The 20,261-nt window shown below is 46.1% G+C and overlaps 1 protein-coding gene across 1 annotated transcript in view; it reads right to left on the bottom strand.

Annotated features, from left to right (window-relative positions):
- Positions 1–20,261, bottom strand: part of LOC121009624 (cytochrome P450 2F3-like) — an 83,118-nt gene that overhangs the window by 645 nt on the left and 62,212 nt on the right. The window contains 1 exon segment of the mRNA XM_040442860.1: positions 10,629–10,770. Coding sequence (XP_040298794.1) covers positions 10,629–10,770 — 142 coding nt within the window.

Below are 20,261 nucleotides of genomic sequence, written 5' to 3' on the forward strand. Positions count from 1 at the left end.
TTGTTACCCCCCAAGTAATAATAACACAGAGACTTGAGTCAGATTTATTCGGCCACAGCAGCCATTTTATTTACCAAAATTACAAATTAATTTAATTTTAACAATAATTTAACCCAGACGAGGGAAATCCTAGAAGCCCCAACATGTATAAATCCACAAACCAGAAACTGGACAATCCACCTTGCCTCCAACCGTAGAACACCAGCTCGGAGCAACCAACCAAATCATTGCCTCCAACATGAAGCATTAAAATGTCTGGAGACCTACTGTATCTAACCTCACAAAACGATGAACCTCCTTCAACACACTCCCCCACAACATACCCCGAGATCCCAGCCACTTCACGACTGCGACCTCTCTCTTAAAACCCAATTGGCATCCGTTCGGCTGAACATCTGCCCTCAACGCCCCCCAGAAAACAAAAGAGGGCCCAAAGATCCAGACTAACGCTGGGGAAGAACCTGCAATTTAACCACAAAAAGAACACGTTACTGTACATCCTACCATAACTACTCCTTATAAACTACCTAGCCACATGTAGGAACGAAGCCTGACGGATTCCCATCTTCCAATTCTTTTTATAAAATTGTGGCTCATCCCTAACCTACTGTAGCTGCCTCAGTTGCTGCACCAATTATGAAAGAGTGACCCGTAAAGTCCTTTGGGTCCACTCCCACCCCTAATAAACATTTCTTAAAAACAGCCACAAATTGTAACCTTGAAAGAAACGACCCATCACCATGTCTCAGAAGCGGACCACAATCGATACTCACACCTTCCCTATAAACCTGCAGACACCTCACGGGACACAACGAACACTCCGGCACCGATAATAAAGTAACATACCGCCCTCTTCACTCTGTATCCGTCTTAGACGCCCGAAGCCTGACAACCACCCTGTCATGGAACAGGTCCACATCCTCCCCATAAAGACTCCCAGAACCGCTAACACTCTTGGGCACCAACTCACCCAAACGAAACGCCCCAAAAAAGCCCAGAGAAAAAGCCAACTGAAACAACCGAACTTCCCCTAACAAACTACATGATAACTCGGCCTGTCGACCAATTCTTAACAGCAAAGTGAACGACACTGGTAGTCTTCGATCTTCTGTTCGCTTACCCTTCCTCCAACTCTTCAAAACCTGTCACACCAGAAAAGCTTTAGTAAAAATCAGCCATGCCCCTTAACTTAAATCCGAATGCCAAGCCTGCAACACATTTGTTTAATTGCGCCACTGTCCAACCCTGCTCCTTGCCATAACCGAGGAATAACAGCAATGGTATTTCACCCTCGTCTACTGCCACCCCTACCATTTCACACCACTTCTCCCACTCCCTCCAAGCTCTCCCATACGCAGCCCAAGTGCCTGCACTCAAAGAAGCCTGCAAAAGCCCATCTACAGTACCTCCAAGAGCTCCCACAGCTACCCCAGACATTCCAGCCCTTCGGATTCCACTTCCGGAGCCAGCTGTCGAAACCGCTCCCACTGCAAACGAGAAAGGGCATCCACAATGCAATAAGAAACCCTGGGCACATGAACTGCCACCACCCATGCATTAAACGATAAACAGAGCAACACCAGGTGCTGCAATAAACAAACCACCGGAGGAGACGAAGCGGTCAAACCATTGCAATGAAAACACACCTTCCTGTCCCTGAATCTATCGCCCCACAGCACCATTGAAAGAACTTTGGGAAAGAGCTCCAACACCCAGGATTCTGGCCACCAATCCGCACACCACTGACCATGACAATATGCTCCAAAGCCAACCGCCCCAGCTGCATCCATAAATAACACAAAATCAAAACTATGAACCACATCCCCTATCACCAACGCTCTACTATTAAAATTGGTTAAAAAACTGTCCCAAACCTCCAAATCTTTTTTCAATTCTCGACCCAACCTGATGAAATGATGTGGAGCAACAACCCCAACCGTCGATGCCGCCAACAATCGACAAACAATCTGACTCATCGGCATAATTCTACAAGTAAAGTTTAACTTCCCTAAAACAACTGTAGGTCCCGCAGATGAATTTTTTTTAACATCCTCGCCTTGTCGACACCCTCCCGCAAATCAGAAACTTTCTCCTCAGGAAGCTGACACTCAATTTTTTCCATCTTTATCACTATACCTAAAAAACTAAATTCAGTCGCCGGAACCACAGTCTTATCTGCAGCTAACGGCACCCCAAAATACGCAAAAATCAACTGTAACGTAGACAACAAGAGGAAACAAACCCTCGAACCCGCCGGTCCTAAACACAGAAAATCATCCAAGTAATGGATAATGGATGAACACACCCCGCCACGTCAGCCACTACCCATTCCAAGAAAGAACTAAACGTTTCAAAATACGCACACGACACGGAACAACCCATTGGTAAACATCTATCCACACTTTCCCCACACTGTATGTTAATGGCTAGTGTTTAGCGAACTTCTGTTTTAAGTTCGGCGTCTAAAATTCGGCTTCGGGTTATCGGAGGGAGTGATGTTATTTACATGGGACTGAATGTTGCAGGGGTCTGAGGAAGGGAGTGATTTTATTTACATGGGATTGAATGTTGAGGGGGCAATGTTATTTACATGGGACTATATGTTGAAGATGGCAGGTGGGGGGGAATTATGTTATTTACATGGGACTGAATGTTGAGTGGGTGATGTTTACATGGGATTTAATGTTGGATTTAATGTTGGAGATGGCTGGGGAGGCTGGGCAGGAGGTGATGTTATTTACATGGGACTGTATGTTGAAGGCGGCTGTGGGAGGGGACTATGTTATTTACATGGGACTGTATGTTGGAGGCGGCTGTGGGAGGGAGTGATGTTATTTGCATGGGACTGTATGTCAGAGGTGGCTGGGGGAGGCAGTGATGTTATGTACATGGGACTGTTTGTTGATGGTGGCTGTAGGAGCGAGTGATGTTATTTACATGGGACTGAATGTTACAGGGGTCTGAGGGAGGGATGTTATTTACATGGGATTAAATGTTGAGGGGGCAATGTTATTTACATGGGACTATATGTTGAAGGTGGTTGGTGGGGGTAATTATATTATTTACATGGGACTGAATGTGGAGGGGTTGATGTTTACATGGGATTGCATGTTGGAGGTGGCTGGGGAGGAGGTGATGTTATTTACATGGGCTGTATTTTGGAGGGGGCTGTAGATATAGAGGGATGTTATTTACATGAGGCTGTATATTGGAGGGGGCTGGAAAGATGGTGTGATGTTATTTACATTGGACTATATGGCGGAGGGAGGGAAATAGTGTTATTTACATGGGACTATATATTGGAGGGGCTGAAGGGAGGGTAGTGATGCTATTTACATAGGATTGTATTTTGGAGGGGGCAGGAGAGATGGTGTGATGTTATTTACATGGAACTGTATGGTGGAGGGAGGAATATAACTACATGGGGCACTGCAAATCCAGGGGACACTATAGGCATTCTTATTACTACTGTGGGCTCTATAGGAGGGACATAGATCCGCCTTATTTCTACTAAGAGCAATATGGGGGGCCTTATTAGTACTGGGGCCTCTGTGAGGATATTATTAATACTGAAGGGCTCTTCTACTAATCGGGGCACTTTAGGGGAGCATTATCACGGTCGGGGCACTGTAGGGGGCAGTATTACTAATGAGGGCATTCTAGGAGGGGATTACTATTGGTGGGACTATATGGAGCACTATTACTATGGGGGCACTAATATTTCTTCAGTATAGTATTTGGGGGTATTGGGGGGCACAGCGAACAGCAGGGTAACACTGTGGGGACTCCAGGTTGGGAGATGATAATAAAAAAGTGAGAAAGCTAAGATGTATGTGTGTCATACTCTGCAGAGACGAGGCAGCTGAAAGAAGTTGTACGGACCAAATGGAGAAGATGATGACAGAGAAGATCTACATCGGAGGAGACTTCACCTGGGAGGCCCTGGATGTGACAGGTATCTGCTGCTGTATAGCAAGTAGAGGAAAGTGCGGTGTGTGGGGGAGGGGGGTTGGGCAACTTAAAAAACTGGGCCATATTCATTGGGGCTTGGGCCCCAGATCTTTTGAGACCCTAGCAACGACCCTGTTTATGCCAGAAGCTGGTGTGAATTATAGCACAAATCTAGATTTAATCTAGATTTCAATTTCTCACTAGAGGTAGTGGAAGAAGAGTGGGATGCGGTATGAATGGCATATGAATCTATTAGAAATAAGCAAAGTTTTGAAAAGTTACTTTGTCTCGAATCACATTTTTTTAAGTAGCGGATGCAATGACAGGGAGCTGCAATAGCGCCGCACCCCCTCATTGTACCCCTCAGATGCCTCGTTCATACTTGATCGCGGCATCTTACATTAACAACGCAGTGTAAAATTAACATTAGAAAAAATTAAATCATATTTACCGCCTCCATTTGTTTGCGACTGGCCGCTGCCACTATCTTGCTTAAAGATCTTGCGTGAAATTGCGCAAGGCCCGAGATGACGCCATCACGCCCTCCGGCATTGTGACGTCATACGTCACCACGCACAGGATTTCAGAGGAGATCTTCAATCAAGATGGCGGTGGCAGGCACGTAGCAAGCAAATGGAGGGGGTATTATTTTTTTGTTTTTTTACACTATTTCAGGTTAAATTGATTCGCTAACACGAAGCACAAGGAAATTCTGCTTCGCGGCAAGTCGAATTTATCCTGAAATTTGGATTGAATTCCACTTTCGATTTGCTCATCTCTAGAAGCTTTGTACAATGCAGTCAAAAAGCCTTCAGACTCTTTCACTTATTTTACGTATTGTTAAAGTGCATCTTGTGCTAAAATAAAAAATAAACTTTTTCCCCCAGTCTGCACTCATTACCATATAATAAGAAAATGAAAACAGAATTTTAGACATTTTTTTCAAATTTATTACAAAGGAAAAACTAAAATGTTGCATGGACATAAGTACTGTATTCAAACCCTTTGCTATGACACTTGAAATTTAGCTCTGGGCCCTCCGATTTCTCTTGATCATGTTGACCAAGATGTTTACCCACTTTGACTGGAGTTCACCTGAGGTAAATTCAGTAGACTGGACATTATTTGGAAAGACACAATCTTGTCTCTTAGCTGACAATGGATATCAAATATAAAACCAAGCCATGGAGAGGAAGGAAATGCCTGTGTAGAGCTCAGAGATAGGATTGTGTGGAGACACAGATCTAGAGAAGTGTACAATTTTTTTTTGCTGCACCGAAAGTTCCCAAGAGCACTGTGGCCTTATTATTAAATGGAAAATCTTTGGAACAACCTGGGCTCTTTCCTGTGCTGGCCACCACACCAAACTACAGTAAGTAATCTGGGGAGATGGACTTTGATAAGACTAGTGTCCAAGAACCCAATGGTAACCCAATGGCTGAGCTCCAAAGGTCCAGTATCCTGATGGAAGAAACTTCCAGAAGGTCAAAAGAACATGAAAGCCCACCTGACGTCTGCAAAAAAGCACCTAAAGTGCTCTTAGACTGTGAGAAAAAAAGATTATCTGGTCTGATGAAAATGAGATTTAACTTTTTGGCCTCAATTCTAAGCATTATGTCTGCAGGAAACCAGGCACTGCTCATTACCTGCCCAATATCATCCCTACAGTGAAGCGTGGGGGTAGCAGCATCACGCTGTGGGGGTGTATTTCAGAGGCTGGGGCAGCGAGACTGGTCAGGGCTGAGGGAAAACTAAATAAAGAAAGGTAAAGAGATATTCTTAATAAAACCTGATCTAAATGGCTCTGGACCTCAGGCTGGGCTGAAGGTTCACCTTCCAACAAGATAATGGCCCTATGGACACAGCCAAGATAACACAGGAGTGACTGAATTTACAAAGGCCAAAAATCATCAAGATTATATAGCTGGTTTTAGAAAAATGCAGCTTTTTTGTTGGTGTATTTCTTTGGAGTGAAAAACACTGCGGTCAGTTTGCTATGGAGGAAAAAAAAAGTCTGAAAAAGTAAAAGGTGAGTGCCCACAGCAACTAATGACAGCACAGCTTTCATTTATCATAGCGCTTTTGTAAAATGAAAGCAGTGCTATGATTGGTTTGGGCAACAAAGTGTTTTTAATAAGTCTGACCCATGTTATGTTTTACAGACAAAAAAAAAAAAGGATCAAACATAAATTAAGGGGATCATTTATTAAGACCAGTGTTTTAGACTCCGGTCTTAAAGGATTGGGGACATTGGTGTAATAGTACTAGAGTGACATACGGTATTTTTTGCCCTATAAGACGCACCGGCCCATAAGACGCACCTAGAAAAAAATTTTTTTAGCCAAAAGGTGTGCTTTTGGTGGGTTTGGAACTAATGGTGGTCTGTGGATGGCACTATTACTGGGGATCTGTGGATGGCACTATTATGGGGGATCTGTGAAGGACACTGTTATGGGGGATCTGGGGATGGCACTGTTATGGGGGATCTGTGGATGACGCACTGTTATGGGGGGATCTGTGGATGACGCACTGTTATGGGGGGGATCTGTGACGGACACTGTTATGGGGGGGATCTGTGACGGACACTGTTACAGGGGGGATCTGTGGCTGACACTGTTACAGGGGGATCTGTGGCTGACACTGTTACAGGGGGTATCTGTGGCTGACACTGTTACAGGGGGGATCTGTGGCTGACACTGTTACAGGGGGGATCTGTGGTTGACACTGTTACAGGGGGGATCTGTGGCTGACACTGTTACAGGGGAGATCTGTGGCTGACACTGTTATGGGGGATCTGTGGGTGGCACTGTTATGGGGGATCTGTGGGTGGCACTGTTATATATGTGCCATCCACAGACCCCCCCCACCCCATAACAGTGCCATCCACAGACCCCCCAGCCCATAACAGTGTCATCCACAGACCCCCCACCCCTTAACAGTGCCTTCCACAGATGTTCCCCATAAAACTGTCATCCACAGATTCCCCCCCCCACTGCTCCAGTGCTGCAGTATACAAATATAAAATGTCTAATTCAATTAAAAGTGATTAAACATGCCCCCTCACTCCTAATATTACCGTACATCCTAACAGCTTCTGTACAACGCAGGCAGGCAGGCCGGGCGGCCGGCGCGTCACTCACTGACGTCACGTGCCTGCGCCGCCTGCTTCATTCATAAAGTAGGCGGCGCAGGCACGTGACATCAGGGAGTTACGCTGCCGCCCGCCCGGCCTGCCTGCATTCTACAGAAGCGGTTAGGGTGTACGGTAATATTAAAAGTGGGGGGGCATGTTTAATCACTTTTAATTGAATGAGACATTTTATATTTGTATAGTGCAGCACTGGAGCGGCGGGGCCGGAGTACAGTGACTGCACTGCCCCGCCGCAATTGCCGGCCCCCAGCTCCTCCTCCCAGTCCCTCCCCGCTCGCTTTACATCATGCAGCCTGCGATGTAAAAATTTCAGCATTTGCCCCATAAGACGCAGGGGCATTTTTCCCCCATTTTGGGGGGGGGGAGTGCATCTTATGGGGTGAAAAATACTGTACATATAACATACCTTTGCCACATATTTCTGAAGCCCCGTTTTCATATAGGATATTCTTAGCCGGAAGTGACTGTTTTCTTTTACTCAGTGACATACCGGGTCTCTTGCAGGCGAGCTGAAGCCTCTTCTTCCAGCTTCTCAGGGAGCCCGGTGACATCACCGACACTGATGGGCGGGCTTTAGCGTTGCTCTAGCCAGTAAAACGGCTAGGGCAGCACTAAAGCCCGCCCATCAGAGTCGGTGACGTCACAGAACACACTGCTGGGCGGAAGCCTCCGCTCGTCAGCGTGTTATTGTAAACAAAATAGCCTTTTCCCTTTTCCTGGGTGAAAATGGAGGTTTGTCCGGGTTCAGCTCTGAACCCGGACAACCCCTTTAATATCCCCTATAGCTGGCGGTGGATATTCCGGAATTATGTAGAGGCGCTGGCCTCTCCATAACTTTGGCGGATTTACTGCCGCTTCTAAATGTAAGACAGCTTCCTAGTTCCTAGCTGTCTTACATTTAGACCATTTTCTATGCCTAAACCAGGCGTTGAAAATGGTAAAGGAGATGAGGCTGCCGGTCTTGCCCCTTCCCCACCCACGCCACTTTATTAGACCTGAAGTGAGCAGAAAAAGTTGCAGAAATAAGCCTAATAAAGGCGTATTTCTAGTTAGTAAATGACCCCCCAAGTGGAATCAGCATATTAGCAGGGAACACCCCAAAAATATATACTAATAATATAATACATAATATAATGCGTATAATATAATACACATTAAATGATAATTATTGAAGTCTTTACGAGAAGTTTGATTATGGTTAATTAGCGACAAATGAGAGCTCCTATTTATTGTCTTGTTCCAATTTATAGTCTCAGGAGAGATCACATTCAGTAGTATTACTTTTTATCAGTATTTTCACATCTTTTTGGATTTTTTCCATTTCTATGCATTTTCTATCTATTTTATACAATGGCATAGTTATGGAGGATGTAAGGACTGTAGTAATATGTGGATCTTGTACCCAAGGATCCCCACAGAGTAGGGCTGGCAAATACCTCTCATCTCTCCCTCTCTTTGTCGATATATCTGTATATAGCCCAATAAAACATGCCACTATTTTTTTCTGTAGGAGATCACACGGAGGCTGTATTATACAGAGAAATTATTATCATACATTCACATACCATCTTTTGACCCTGCAAATTTGTCATTGATTCCTCGCCAAAAATTTGCCAGTGGCATGCATAATTGGCCCCCTATCTTGGCACAGTTTATTTATTTTATGCACTTATATAGCACTACTATATTCCGCAGTGCTTTACAGACATTAGCATTATGCTGTCCCTGATGGAGCTCACAGTATGTCTTTGGAGTGTGGGAGGAAACCGGAGTACCTGGAGGAAACCCACTCAATTCTGATGATAAATTGTAGCAGCTCGAATGGCAGCATGGCCTTTTAAGAAAAATGGAAGGCGGTTCCACACAGCCACCCGTAGGCCAAATTTCCGCTGTCAAAATACTCCATGTGAATGTACTTTAAGGATACTTTCACACTAGCATTTCAATTTTCTGGTATTGATATCCGTCATAGGGTCTCAATACCGTAAAAAAACACTTCCGTTATGTCCCCATTCATTGTCAATGGGGACAAAACATAACTGAACAGAACGGAACGCTCCAAAATACATTCCTTTCCGTTCTCATACCTGAGAGCAAATCTTTCCGTCATGGGATGTGGAGCAAGACGGATCCGTCATGACCCATAATGCAAGTCAATGGGGATGGATCCATTTTCTCTTACACAATCTACCACAATAGACTTTCAATGGAGTTCATGACGGATCCGTCTTGGCAATGTTAAAGATAATACAACCGGATCCGTTCATAACGGATGCAGACGGTTGTATTATAAGTAACGGAAGCGTTTTTGCTGAACCCTGCCGGAGCTAGCAGAAATGCTAGTGTGAAAGTAGCCTTATAGGAATGTTTCTTTTATTTCTGTTGGATTCATATGGAGATTACACAGAGGGTATATTATGCACAGTCCAACAGAAAAAATCTTAAAGGGATTCTGTCATCACATTTGAGGCCTATAACCTAAACATATGGCGAGGTCCCTACTAATACCCTGAATCTGAAACTGACCTTATTAAATGTTCCTGTGGCTCTATTATCATATAAAACAGGTTTATATAACCAGTCACTCACGTGCCAAATGTGTCCAAGGGGACGTCTCATCATGCAGGGTGCCCGGCTGCAGCCATCTCCTTTCAGTGCCCAGCGCCGCCTTCCAACTAGAAATCGCCGCCCTCCCTTTCAATAGAGCCGCCTACCTCACGTCATCGCCGCCTCCGAAATCGTCCGCACCCTCAGCCAGATCCCGTGCGGCTGTGAGAGGATGGCTGCAATAGGGCGGTCAAGGCAGGTTTGAGCGAAGTGCTCCGGACGGCGCATGCGCACTTCGCTCAACGAGGCCGCACGGGGGCGCATCAGGTTATACCTAGTGCGCACGCGCGGGATCTGGCTGAGGAGAGCTGACGATTTCGAAGGCGGCGCTGAGGTTAGAGAAGCGGCGATGACGTGAGGTAGGCGATTTCTAGTCGGAAGGTGGCGCTGGGCACCGAAAGGAGATGGCTGCAGCCGGGCACCCTGCATGATGAGACGTCCCCTTGGACACATTTGGCACGTGAGTGACAGGTTATATAAACCTGTTTTATATGATAATAGAGCCACAGGCACATTTAATAAGGTCAGTTTCGGATTCTGGGTATTAGTAGGGACCTGGCCATATGTTTAGGTTATAGGCCTCAAATCTGATGACAGAATCCCTAATGAGGCATACAGAGGTAAAGTAGGGGCCTCAAACCTCTATGGAAACCCGAGGGGGCAATACATTATACGAGAGGATGGTGGAGGGATAAAACAAGATAGATGAGTACATGGATGAAATAAACAACAACATAAAATACATTACTTACTACAGGAAAAATAAAATAAGAAAAACAGTGCCATTGGGTAGAAAGTGTGGAATGAGCAGTACTAGTAGAGGTAAACTTATTTTAGTGAATTTCGCCGTTCTTTCTATGGACCTAGAAGGGTAAATGTGATTTAATGTACACCCTCAAATGTTATAGAAGTACTGTACCTGAAGAGAAAGGCATAAAAGCATCATTATTCTTGAACCGATTATTCTCATCCAGGAAATTTTCTGGGTTGAACTCTAAGGTTTCTTTGAATTTCTCAGGATCATTGTGGACGGAGGCAAGGACTGGGGTCACGTTTGTGCCCTGGAGAATAATCATAATGAATATTTATTGTGCTTCGTTGATTGCATTTTTATTGGTCCTACTGTTCATCAAGATTTCCACTCACACTCAATCACTTTTAAGTACTTTATACTGTCCTCATCTGACAACTAAATACTGTATATATATGCCGCAAGCCCCGGAGGATCAGAACAGAGGATGGGAGTGGTTGTAACTCTGTCTGCAATAGTTAGGCCCCTTTCACACGGGCGAGTATTCCACGCGGGTGCAATGCGTGAGGTGAACGCATTGCACCCGCACTGAATCCTGACCCATTCATTTCTATGGGGCTGTGCACATGAGCGGTGATTTTCACACATAACTTATGCGTTGTGTGAAAATTGCAGCATGCTCTATATTGTGCGTTTATCATGCAACGCAGGCCCCATAGAAGTGAATGGGGCTGCGTGAAAATCGCAAGCATCCGCAAGCAAGTGCGGATGCGGTGCGATTTTCACGTACGGTTGCTAGGAGACAATCGGGATGGAGACCCGATCATTATTATTTTCCCTTATAACATGGTTATAAGGGAAAATAATAGAATTCTTAATACAGAATGCATAGTACAATAGCGCTGGAGGGGTTAAAAAAAAATAAAAAAATAATTTAACTCACCTTTATACACTTGCTCGCGCAGCCCGGCTTCTCTTCTGTCTTCTTTTTTGCTGTGTGCAGGAAAAGGACCTGTGGTGACGTCACTCCGGTCATCACATGCTCCGTCACATGATCTTTTACCATGGTGATGGACCATGTGATGGACCATGTGATGACCGGAGTGACGTCACCACAGGTCCTTTTCCTGCACACAGCAAAAAAGAAGACAGAAGAGAAGCCGGGCTGCGCGAGCAAGTGGATTAAGGTGAGTTTCATTTTTATTTTATTTTTTTTAACCCCTCCAGCGCTATTGTACTATGCATTCTGTACTAAGAATGCTATTATTTTCCTTTATAACCATGTTAGAAGGGAAAATAATACAATCTACCCAGCACCTAACCCAAACCCGAACTTCTGTGAATAAGTTCGGGTTTGGGTACCAAACATGCAGATTTTTCTCACGCGTGTGCAAAACGCATTACAATGCACTAGCGCGGAAAAATTGCGCATGTTCCCGCAACGCACCCGCACCTTTTCCCGCAACGCCCGTGTGAAAGAGGCCTCAGTCACACTGGAAATCCTCATACCGAGGCTCCCTAGGTCCAGGAAGTGACAGGAGGACACAATCTTTCTTCCCTCGGGGCACACCCTGATGTTGGTGCACCTGTTTGGTTGTAGTTGGGGTGCCCTTGGTGTTGTGGGTTTGGTATAGGTACAAGCCAAGAGATGTAGGTGCTGTGGCTGGCGAATAGTGCTGTAGTCAGTAACCAGGCCAGTTGTAGCAAATGGATAAGTCTCTTTTTACTAAAGTTCAGAATGCAAGTTGTAGTAGATCCAATGGTTAGTGTTGATGGAGCACCGTAGTGCTCAGGTGGTCGGGGGCTCAGGCCGAACACATCGGGATGTTCGGGTGCTCGACTGAACACCTAAGTATAATGGAATTCAATGGGAGAACCCGAGCATTAAACCAGGTACTCCCTGCTCTGAAGAGGGGAGGGTGCCTGGTTCATAGGAAAATGTCAGAAATTGATGGAAACACCACTGAAATGGTTCTGGAACAGCATGGGGAGGATGTCTGGATGCATCTTGTACTTGCAGGTCTCTGCTGGGAACGATGTTGTCCGAATAGTACGCAACTTTTACAGGCTGACAATAATATGCATAAAACCAAAGGAAAAAGAAAATCGATTTTAGTGGAAAAATTGTTAGAAAACATTCTTTCCTATATATTTACTTGTATATAAAGTGCAAGTGCTGCCAAAAATTACAAGGAAGAGGCACTCTGATACAACCTGTATATCACATAAAGGAGGGCCTCATTCACATTGTGGTACAATTGTTCAGGTATTGGGACTCCTAGTCCTACACTAATAAAGCCTATGCACTAAGTGAAAGGGCTGCCAAAAATTACAAGGAACCGGCACTCCAATACACCCTTTGTTACACATAAAGGAGGGCATCATACACAGCCTTGAAAAATTATGATTAATGGCCTGCTGGTGACACTCAAAAACATTTGGAGCAAGGGCCTGCAGATCTGACATCCAAAACATTAGATGCGAGGGCCTGCTGCCGCTTTGGTGACTCTAGATAACCTGGGGACTATCGCATGTCCCCGTGACGGCAACAATCCATTCAGATGTCTGCCCTATCAACTTTCGATGTTATTTTCAGCCCAAACCATGTAGACCATGGGTAACGGGGGAATCATAGTTCGATTACGGAGAGGGAGCCTGAGAAACAGCTACGGCTACCAAATCCAATCAAGGCAGCATGTGCGCATATTACTTATTAGGTATAATTAGGTGAGGGCCTGCAGGTAAGCTGACCCTGTAAAATATTTTAGGTGCGGGCCTGCAGGTGAGCTGACCCTATAAAAGATTTTAGGTGCGGGCTTGCAGGTGAGCTAACCCTGTAAAAGATTTTAGGTGCCAGCCTGCTGGTGAGCTGACCCTGTAAAAGATTGTAGGTGAAGGCCTGCTGGTGAGCTAACCCTGTAAAAAATTATATGCGAGGGCCTGAAGGTGAGCTGACCCTGTAAAAGATTGTAGGTGAGGGCCTGCTGTTGAGCTGACCCTCTAAAAAATTATATGCAAGGGCCTGCAGCTGAACTGACCTTCTAAAAAATTATATGCCTGCCTATAGGGCCTGCATGTGAGCCATGTGGCGGATCATGCTGGTGGTGGTGAGGTTCAAGCCCCGGCTGTCACGGATGGTGTTGCAGAAAACTGGAAGTTATAAATAAACATCCGACTGACTTGATCCCAAACTAAGGAACATATGGGTGAGCCCTATAAAACCCCTAGAGCTCTCCCTGACTGCTATGCCCATGCAAGAGTCTTTATGATAGACGATTGCATGTCCTCGTACCTTGACTGTGTGACACCTGAAAACCCTATAATAGTGAGGGGACACGACCACCGGCTCCCTGCACTTAATACGGAGGGAGTCAGGGTCACCTAGAATCAAGCCAGCACGGAAACACAAATAAAGTAAAAAGACTTATCTGAGGAATCAGCAGTTGCAGTGAACACAATCCAGGAAGTAGTATAAACCGCAAAGTGAGGCAGTATGGGAGGGAATATAAAGGGAGGCAATCAGTGTGAATAGGTGACAGCTGGGAGAAGGAAAGGAGATAACAAAGTGAAACCAAAACAAAGAACATCATGCAAGAGGTACAGAAGAACGTCTGCCAGACCTTCTCAGAGAGCTGGCGGTGACAGTACCCCTCCCTCTACGAGTGGACTCCAGACACTCAGAGCCCACCTACTCAGGATGGGACCTATGGAAAGCCCTGATGAGACGAGTGGCCTTAATGTCCGCCACTGGGACCCACTGTCACGGATGGTGTTGCAGAAAACTGGAAGTTATAAAAAAACATCCGACTGACTTGATCCCAAACTAGGGAACATATGGGTGAGCCCTATAAAACCCCTAGAGCTCTCCCTGACTGCTATGCCCATGCAAGAGTCTTTATGATAGACGATTGCATGCCCTCGTACCTTGACTGTGTGACACCTGAAAACCCTATAATAATGAGGGGACACGACCACCGGCTCCCTGCACTTAATACGGAGGGAGTCAGGGTCACCTAGAATCAAGCCAGCACGGAAACACAAATAAAGTAAAAAGACTTATCTGAGGAATCAGCAGTTGCAGTGAACACAATCCAGGAAGTAGTATAAACCGCAAAGTGAGGCAGTATGGGAGGGAATATAAAGGGAGGCAATCAGTGTGAATAGGTGACAGCTGGGAGAAGGAAAGGAGATAACAAAGTGAAACCAAAACAAAGAACATCATGCAAGAGGTACAGAAGAATGTCTGCCAGACCTTCTCAGAGAGCTGGCGGTGACAGTACCCCTCCCTCTACGAGTGGACTCCAGACACTCAGAGCCCACCTACTCAGGATGGGACCTATGGAAAGCCCTGATGAGACGAGTGGCCTTAATGTCCGCCACTGGGACCCACTGTCACGGATGGTGTTGCAGAAAACTGGAAGTTATAAAAAAACATCCGACTGACTTGATCCCAAACTAGGGAACATATGGGTGAGCCCTATAAAACCCCTAGAGCTCTCCCTTACTGCTATGCCCATGCAAGAGTCTTTATGATAGACGATTGCATGCCCTCGTACCTTGACTGTGTGACACCTGAAAACCCTATAATTATGAGGGGACACGACCACCGGCTCCCTGCACTTAATACGGAGGGAGTCAGGGTCACCTAGAATCAAGCCAGCACGGAAACACAAATAAAGTAAAAAGACTTATCTGAGGAATCAGCAGTTGCAGTGAACACAATCCAGGAAGTAGTATAAACCGCAAAGTGAGGCAGTATGGGAGGGAATATAAAGGGAGGCAATCAGTGTGAATAGGTGACAGCTGGGAGAAGGAAAGGAGATAACAAAGTGAAACCAAAACAAAGAACATCATGCAAGAGGTACAGAAGAACGTCTGCCAGACCTTCTCAGAGAGCTGGCGGTGACAGTACCCCTCCCTCTACGAGTGGACTCCAGACACTCAGAGCCCACCTACTCAGGATGGGACCTATGGAAAGCCCTGATGAGACGAGTGGCCTTAATGTCCGCCACTGGGACCCACTGTCACGGATGGTGTTGCAGAAAGCTGGAAGTTATAAAAAAACATCCGACTGACTTGATCCCAAACTAGGGAACATATGGGTGAGCCCTATAAAACCCCTAGAGCTCTCCCTGACTGCTATGCCCATGCAAGAGTCTTTATGATAGACGATTGCATGCCCTCGTACCTTGACTGTGTGACACCTGAAAACCCTATAATAATGAGGGGACACGACCACCGGCTCCCTGCACTTAATACGGAGGGAGTCAGGGTCACCTAGAATCAAGCCAGCACGGAAACACAAATAAAGTAAAAAGACTTATCTGAGGAATCAGCAGTTGCAGTGAACACAATCCAGGAAGTAGTATAAAAAAACAAAGTGAGGCAGTATGGGAGGGAATATAAAGGGAGGCAATCAGTGTGAATAGGTGACAGCTGGGAGAAGGAAAGGAGATAACAAAGTGAAACCAAAACAAAGAACATCATGCAAGAGGTACAGAAGAACGTCTGCCAGACCTTCTCAGAGAGCTGGCGGTGACAGTACCCCTCCCTCTACGAGTGGACTCCAGACACTCAGAGCCCACCTACTCAGGATGGGACCTATGGAAAGCCCTGATGAGACGAGTGGCCTTAATGTCCGCCACTGGGACCCACTGTCACGGATGGTGTTGCAGAAAACTGGAAGTTATAAAAAAACATCCGACTGACTTGATCCCAAACTAGGGAACATATGGGTGAGCCCTATAAAACCCCTAGAGCTCTCCCTGACTGCTATGCCCATGCAAGAGTCTTTATGATAGACGATTGCATGCCCTCGTACCTTGACTGTGTGACACCTGAAAACCCTATAATAATGAGGGGACACGACCGCCGGCTCCCTGCACTTAATACGGAGGGAGTCAGGGTCACCTAGAATCAAGCCAGCACGGAAACACAAATAAAGGAAAAAGACTTATCTGAGGAATCAGCAGTTGCAGTGAACACAATCCAGGAAGTAGTATAAACCGCAAAGTGAGGCAGTATGGGAGGGAATATAAAGGGAGGCAATCAGTGTGAATAGGTGACAGCTGGGAGAAGGAAAGGAGATGACAAAGTGAAACCAAAACAAAGAACATCATGCAAGAGGTACAGAAGAATGTCTGCCAGACCTTCTCAGAGAGCTGGCGGTGACACCGGCTCATTTTCGTATGGCTCAGGTTGAAAACTACTATTCTTTTGTCGTCCTCACTTTCCTCAAAAAAGCGCCATACTGCGGAACATCTACCCCTTGGCAAGGGAGATTTCCTCAAGGAGTTGCTCCATGGAACAGTTGCGCTGTCTCCCTTTTGCCAGCCCACTGCCTCTTCCAGCCTGTTGTGGTACTACAGATCCCTCCCCCTCTGTATTGGTGTCTTCGCTCGGCTTTCCACCTTCCCAGGTTGGATCAGTGACCTCATCGTCCACCACCTCCTCTTCCAGTTTCTCACTCTGATCATCCTCCTGATTTGTTGACCTAACCCCAACCTCACTGATTGACAACTGTGTCTCATCCTCTTCATCAACCTCTTGAGACAGTAATTGCGGTTGACTCATTGGCAACTGTGTCTCATCATCATCCACCTCATTAAACACTAATTGCCGTTCCCCACCATCATGTTCTTGTGACTGTGGATGTTCAAGAGGTTGGGAATCAGGGCACAAGATCTCATGTCCCTCTTCAAGCGGGCTTGGTGAGAGGGCCAAATCAAGTAATGGCGATGAAAGGAGCTCCTCGGAATCTCCAAGTGTGGGATCTCTAGTTTGGCCAGACTGTAAATGGTGGGAGGAAGGAGGATCAAGGTGAGAATTGTGTTGACCAGACTCCTGGCTACTGAGACTGGACTTGGTGGAAGACAGGGTGGTGCTTAACTGACTAGTAGCATTATCTGCTGCATTCCAACCGACCACCTAGTCGCACTGGTCTGACTTCAAGAGTGGTGTCCTGCGCCTCCCTGCACGATTGTTTTTTTTGTGCGCTGGCACCACGGCCTCTGTGTGCACCATCAGCATCACGGCCACTTCCCCGTCCCATACTGCTCACCTTCTTCATTTTAAATGTGATATATGCTTGAAAGTATGTCACACGTACAGTAGCATAGGATTTGGAAGTGTATGTGCAAAAAAATTTACAAAGGTATTTGTGATGAGGAAACGTTATACAGGAAAGGTACCACAGGTAATGTCACCGTTCGCAGCGTCTACGGAAAAAGTGTACTGGGTGTCATTGATATTTTAGGGATGCACACACTTTAAACAGGAGATGTGGTGCAGATAATTTTACTGTCCGCAGGGGAAAATGTCTATGGAAAAAGTGTACTGGATGCCACTGATATTTTAGGGATGCACACACTTGAAACAGGAAATGTGGCGCGGATAATTTAACTGTCCGCAGCGGACACCGTCTATGGAAAAAGTGCACTGGATGTCACTGATATTTTAGGGATGTGCACACTTTAAACAGGAGATGTGGCGCGGAAAATTTTACTGTCCGCAGGGGTCACTGTCTACGGAAAAAGTGTACTGGATATCACTGATATTTTAGGGATGCGCACACTTTAAACAGGAGATGTTGCGCAAATAATTTAACTGTCCGCAGCCAGGGCTGGCCCTTGGGGTGTGCGAGCCATGGCAATAGGGGCGCCCAGCGGCCGACACAGCTCACAGTCGGTCTCTTACAGCAGGCCGGCCCGAGATTGTGTGAGGCGAGCCTGCCGAGCTGAGCCGCTGCAGCTGCCAGGTCAGATTCCGGAGCGTGGAGGAGGAGCTTAGGGACGCAGGCGCAGCGTCCAAGTGCTGCGCCTTCACAGAGAGCCACGGAAGGATCCACTCAATGTGTGAGGGCTCTGCAGACAGGGAGGGAGCAGAAGACTTCAAATAGTGAGTACCTGCTCTTATTGTTTTTTTTTATTTTTTTACCAAATATCTTTCATTAAATGGGGGCAGGGTCTAATTAAGGGGGGCAGGGGACTGGATAAGGGTGACAGACACTGGGTATGATTAAGGGGACAGGGGACTTAATAAGGGTGACAGACACTGGGTATGATTAAGGGGGCAGGGGACTGGATAAGGGTGACACTGGGTATGATTAAGGGGCAGGGGACTGGATAAGGGTGACACTGGGTATGATTAAGGGGCAGGGGACTGGCTTTGGGTGACAGTGGGTATGATTAAGGGGGGCAGGGGACTGGGTAAAGGTGACAGGGTATGATTAAGGGGGGCAGGAGACTTGCTATGGGTGACACTGGGTATGATTAAGGTCCTTAATCATACCCAGTGTCACCCATAGCCAGTCTCCTGCCCCCCTTAATCATACCCTGTCACCTGTGCCCAGTCCCCTTCCCCCCTTAATCATACCCAGTGTCACCCAGAGCCAGTTCCCTGTCCCCCTTAATCATAGCCTGTCACCTTTACCCAGTCCCCTGCCCTTCTTAATCATACCCAGTGTCACCCATACCCAGTCCCCTGCCACCTCAATTAGACCCTGCACCCCTTAATTATACCCAGTGTCACCCATAGCCAGTCCCCTGCCCCCCTCAATCATACCCTCCAGTAACACAAATACGGGTAAACAAATAACAACTCATGGATGTCCAAAAAATTAAAATATGGAGACAGCACGTCCAAAAGGCGGAATTGTATTCCAGATGCAACGTTTTGGCTTAGTGATAGCCTTTGTCAAGCATGACAAAGGCTATCACTAAGCCGAAACGTTGCATCTGGAATAAAATTCCGCCTTTTGGACGTGCTGTCTCCATTTTTTTATTTTTTGGACATCCATTAATCATACCCTGTCACCTTTACCCAGTCCCCTGCCCCCCTTAATCATACCCAGTGTCAACCAAAGCCAGTCCCCTGCCCCTTAATCATACCCAGTGTCACCCTTATCCAGTCCCCTGCCCCCTTAATCATACCCAGTGTCTGTCACCCTTAATTTAAGGGGGGCAGGAGACTGGCTATGGGTGACACTGGGTATGATTGTACTTGTTTGCACTTTCACTTAAATTATCTGTAATTAAAAAAAAATGTTAGAAAGATTGTTTTCCTCTTTGGGTATGTTTAGGTGAACCGGGTGGGGGGGGGGGGGAGGGATGGGCACCACAAGATTAGCTCGCACAGGGCGCCTGAACACCTAAGGCCAGCCCTGTCTGCAGCGGCATATCACACTGTATTTTGCGCAGGATGCGCTAAAAATATATATTGCTGCTGTCACACACAATAGTCCTTAAAAGGACTTTTACATCTCTGAAAAGTTTTTTGTATAAAAATCTTCCTATTACACTCCCTACACTGTCTGTCCCTTCCTATACACAGCTCTCCCTAACACTGAGCAATTTAGTGCAGGTTGCGCTACAAACATATATTGCTGCTGTCACACACAATAGTCCTTACAAGGACTTTTGGGTCTATGAGGCATTTTTTTTGTAGAAAAAATTAATTCAATTACACTTCCTACACTCTCTGTCCCTTCCTATGCTCAGCTCTCCCTGACTTAGAATGAGCCGAACACGTGTCATCGATCACGTGGTAGACTCGATCCCGCGTTTCGGCCAGCCAATCACTGTAATGCCAGTAGCCAACATGGCTAATGGCATTACAGTGAGGGCAGTACTTTTCATTTTTGCATTTTTGATTTTTCCTCCCCACATTCCAATAGCCATAACTTTTTTATCTTTCCATTAACATAGCCATATGGGGGCTTATTTTTTTGTGGGAAAAGCTGCATTTTTAAAGGCACCATTTAATTTACCATTTTTGTGGAGTAAAATTGCAAAAATAGCACAA

Source organism: Bufo bufo, chromosome 8, assembly GCF_905171765.1.
Source record: "Bufo bufo chromosome 8, aBufBuf1.1, whole genome shotgun sequence".
NCBI classification, from domain to species: Eukaryota; Metazoa; Chordata; class Amphibia; order Anura; family Bufonidae; genus Bufo; species Bufo bufo.